Here is a 4,841-nt window from a genome sequence, read left to right as displayed (position 1 = left end):
TGGAAAGTGAATTTGCTCTGTAAATCTTCACCCAAATCACAATAAAAATAAATAAATAAAATAAAATAAAAAATTTGTGTTCTGTCAAATAACCTCTCTGAGGGATCCGTCTGGTCGTTTAACACAACAGCGAAGGGAGACGTGGCGTGAGATCACGTGACTGCCAGTGCTCACTGCTCACTTCCCACAGTGGACTTACCAGCCTGCTTAAGAACAGTGCCGAGATCCCAGGCTTCCACAGCCAGTCTCTGTTGGCTAGTCAGATCTCGTTTAGAAAAAAGGAATATTAGTGTATCTTCAGGCTTTGGGTTATTTTTCATGTTCCCCCATGATTTCTCTGAGAGGATCAACTGTGGTTTTGTGATGACCCTCCTAAGCTTTTACTCTATTCTCTGGGATGTCAACTCCGGAGCTGACAGCACTTTATGAAGTACAATCCACTGACTATCTTCCCTATTAGAAAGCATGGCCCTGCAGGATGAGGACTGGGTCACCTCCATCTGTGCACCCACTGTGGACAGTGCCCCTCAGTGACTTGAAGATGCAAGGCTTGAGAAAGAGGTCATGGCTATAGATGCGGACTAAGAGGTCAATAGCAAAACGATAGGGAGAATATGGTAAAAGAAAATGAGGTCATCAAATGGGAAGATATTATAAGACAAATAGAGAGATGGCGACTGACCTTGAGAGATGTCCATAAAAAAGAAAAGATAGTGAAATATGTGGAAAGGGAGCTTTGGGGAAGCAGGATGATCATTCAACAATCTACCCTTACAAAGACCCTGGAAATAAGACCATGTATTCTTCTCGGTCACATCCTTAGTATTACCTGTTGCCCTCAAGTCATTTCTAATTCATAGCTACTCTATATGACAGAGTAATCCTTAACACTGGAACTGTTTCAATAAAATGGAACCACAAATTACGCATCACTGAAAGTATTTTTATACTCACTCACTCACTGCCATCGAATCGATTCTGACTCATAGCAACCCCTACTGGGTTTCTGAGGTGGTTAATCTTTTAGGAATAGACTGCCTCATCTTCCTTTCACAGAGCAGCTGGTGGGTTTGAACTGCCAACTTTCTGGTTAGCAGTGAAATGCCTTAGGCACTGTGCCACCAGAGGATAAAAATAAAGATACAGGAACTTAGAAACATACTTACGTTTTTTTCTGATAATTCAAGAGGATGACTAGGCAAAAGTTCATTTTTCACACAAGAAAACCTGAAAATAAATATTAAAAAGGGAGATTAACCATCATTTGGTACCCAACAGTCAAAACTACATCTATGAATGGTGTGAGTATAAAGGACAGCACAGGGGAGTTTTGGGGGTGATGGAACTGTTCTCTATCCTGATTGTGGTAGAAGTATAGGAACCTATACATGTGTTAGAATCCATGGACCTAGACATTTGACTGCTAATGTATAGTCGGAGGTTCAAACCCACCAGCCGCTCCACGGAAGGAAGACTGAACGATTCTTAGCTACACATTAATTCCTTATACCCTGATACAATATGACTAAGACAATACTTCTAAATCACACTATGTAAACATTTTGAGGTACTCTGGTGGTACAGTCCCTAAGGCATTTGCCTACTAACCAGAAGGTTGGTGGTTCAAAGCCATCAGTCACTCTGCGTAAGGAAGACAGGGCAATCTATTTCCGTAAAGATTTACCACCTCAGAAACCCAGTGGGGTTTACTATGAGTCGGAACCAACCCGATGGCAGTGGGTTTGGTATTTTTTGTATACACCAGCAGAAAAAAAAAAAGTCCTATTTACTGTATGGTAACTTTTAAAAGAATTTATCTACTATAGAAACTGGTACTAAAAGTTTTTTTTTTTTTTTAACTTTTAAAAATACTTTATTTTGTTTATTTTATATTTATATTTATTTTATATTTTATTTATATTCATGTATGAAAAAAAGTTGTATTATCATGTTTACATACATATCAATATTGGAAACAATTTGGTATCAAATCACATCTAAATTTTATAAAGAACACACAAACATTATAACACTGATTGGTTATAGATAGCAGAGTGGGGGGAAAATCATTAGTTATAATTTGAATTTTAGGTAAAGAGCAGCACCCTCTGAGAAGAATCAAATCAATTAGTAATAGTCATCTATACTGAAAAATAATATATACATAGGAAAGTTAGTGATTGTACTGATTTTATTACTTTTGCTAAGCCATTTTATTTTCCTCACATTCAATGCAAAGAAATAAAACGTAATATGAAGAAAAATATGTCCTTATTATTATTCACAATAGAAAGGGTCTGCTTCATTCTGCAGGCCTGGGCATATTTTACAATGGAGAGCACTTAATGGTTCAAGTGGATCAAGGTACCATTTTGATTCTGATCCATTGAAGAGTCTCATCTGTATTTGGTGACTGAACTAACTTAACTCCATGGGAGCTGTGAAAGCCTGAACCATTTTTGTGGTATTCCCAGATCTCACTAAATAACAAAAAACTAAACAAGGAAATATAACCATCAGTCTGTCCAGAAATTATATCTATAGGCGCTTTCTTTTGTGTAAGGTGGAAGAGAGGGCCCTTTCTTGAGTACACAGATACAAGTATTACTGTAGCTTAGAGATTGCTGAGTTGATACTATGAGGATAATGTACACATCAAGACCACTGTCAGATTAAGAAACTTCTAACAACTTGTCTCAATTCTTCAAATAATGGAGCAAGTTCTTTTTCTAGGCTGACAATTAATCCTGTATTGGCACTGCTGCTGGCTATGAAACTCACTACCTAAGGTAAACAATTAAATTGAACCACCTGGTAGGTGTTATAGTAACATAATACTTCTGTTTTTTGAGAGTCTGAGTTTGCTGCCTTGGTCTGTTGCAAGGGCAAAAGTAGGTAAGAAGCCAGGTCTCAAAGCGTGCTCGGGAGCATTGTCATTGGCCACTTTAATAACAGATACTCCATCTCTATCAGATACAATAGCATGGAGTCCTTCAACACTTGGTAATTTTTTACACAGCAATCTCTTTAAGTCGTCCACCATGATGAACCCCTTTCTCCTGCAGATCAGTCTCCACGCCTGGGCGTCTGCTCCAGGGAATGTTTGGGTTCTATCGGCTGTCACTTTAGGGGCACCCCCAGAAGCAGGTTCCTCTGCAAGCGGCAGTCACGTGATTTGATGCTCAAAGATTTCAATTCACTAGAACTCTGCAAAAACTAATTCTAAATGATGCCCTATTTCTATCAGAAGTTTAGTAACCACGTGTGTATCACTATTACTCTGATGAGATGCTTCTTGAACTGTTTAAAATCATCTAAGTTTCTTGCCACCCAGTCTAGGCATATTAAATGTATCTTTAATGTTAAATACATGTTCAACAAATACATTCAGCATGTACTGAATAACTGCAATGTTAGGCGATGCGTGCTAGACCCGTGCCACTCGTTATCATTCTAGACACACAAACACAGCAATCTTCCTCTCCAAACCAGGAGCTCAAAACTGAAAGAGACCACAGAAATCCTACAACCCTTTCTCCATTCCTGTGTCTAGGGCAGAACACTACCCTAGACATGGAATTTGAAAATGCTCAGGACAATCTTACAGTCTAACCAGGCACTAAAAAAGGAGTATTTCAAAGGGGAAAAAAACATCAGTACTTGGCTTCCTGCTAGCCTATGAATTATATAATACCATACATCAAATTCTATCTCTAACTCCAAAGGCTACATATGGCACCTCTTTCAATACAAAACAGAAAGTCTGTGGTCAAGCACCATGCCTGTCCCCAGACAGTGACATTAGAATGACAGAGTGTTATGACAAGAGCAAAAACCCAAAGCATTGATACTCAATTCAAAATGTCAACACATAAAATGTTTATAGAGAGAAAGGTTATTACTCTTATCTAAGCAGCAAAGCCACCTGCCAAGAAAAAAGACTAGCACCATAAACTGAGACCTACACATAAAGGGAAATAAGGGAAACCACGGGGCGGGGCTTGACTGTGTGTGAAGCTAGAAAAGGAAAACGGGGACAGCAGCTAACACTGACTGCGTACACACTGCTGTCAGGTACTGCTCGCAGTGTTTCTCATGGACTGACTTGTTCATTCCTCAAAATGAGATTGACACCACCAGGGGCCCTGTTTTATAGATGAGAACACTGAGACAGAAAGCAATTCAGGACTTTGCTCGTGGTGAAGTTTGTGTGTGGCTGGGCAGTTGGATGTAGTTATTCCTCATGGTGAGATTGGTCATTAACTCCATGCTGGAATCTACTGGAGCAGCTGAGTAGCTGCTTTGGGTATTTGGTCTACTTCCTGTATATAAGAAACAGCTTTGGGAACGGTCTCGAGCTTACGGCACACTTGAACCCGACATGTAGCTGTGTCATTAGTCAGCAGCCTGCCATGCTCTGCTGACTTTGGGACTTTTAAGGGACTTGAAATAATGGCCTGCCATGTGGTTTGGTAACATCGAGACTGTACCTTATTACTTGTCAACCTTGGGTTTGTCAGCCTCAGCAGCCAGCAGCTGAGTGGAGAAAAGTGTCCAGCTGCAGTGGGCTGGGAGCAGGAGGCAGAGCTGAAGCCCAGGGCTGAGGGGCCTTCACCCAGCCCCTGGAGCCTGGCACTTTGAACTCAGACTTAAAACCTCCAAATTGTAAGGATAAACTCCTGTTTGTTAAGGCCATCCCGTTTGTGGTATATTCCTATCAGTGTGGCACTAGGGAACCAGAACATTGCTCAAAGGCATAGTAAATAGCAGAGCCAGGATTCAAACCCAGGGAGCTGGATTTCAGCGTCCAGGCTCTTGACTGTTAAGTATTAGCGTCTCTC

General features: G+C 40.4%; 1 protein-coding gene across 1 annotated transcript in view; it reads right to left on the bottom strand.

Moving 5' to 3' along the window:
* LOC103209886 (proteasome maturation protein) overlaps positions 1 to 4,841 on the bottom strand; it is a 14,084-nt gene that overhangs the window by 7,880 nt on the left and 1,363 nt on the right. Inside the window, exon 3 of the mRNA XM_007955785.1 lies at positions 1,167 to 1,227. Coding sequence (XP_007953976.1) covers positions 1,167 to 1,227 — 61 coding nt within the window. The remainder of the gene's footprint in view (positions 1 to 1,166; positions 1,228 to 4,841) is intronic.

Source organism: Orycteropus afer, unplaced genomic scaffold (genome assembly GCF_000298275.1).
Source record: "Orycteropus afer afer isolate SDZICR_OR568_19922 unplaced genomic scaffold, OryAfe1.0 scaffold00540, whole genome shotgun sequence".
NCBI lineage: Eukaryota > Metazoa > Chordata > Mammalia > Tubulidentata > Orycteropodidae > Orycteropus > Orycteropus afer.
Note: the sequence above shows the minus strand (reverse complement) of the source record. Positions and strands in the feature narration are given on the sequence as shown.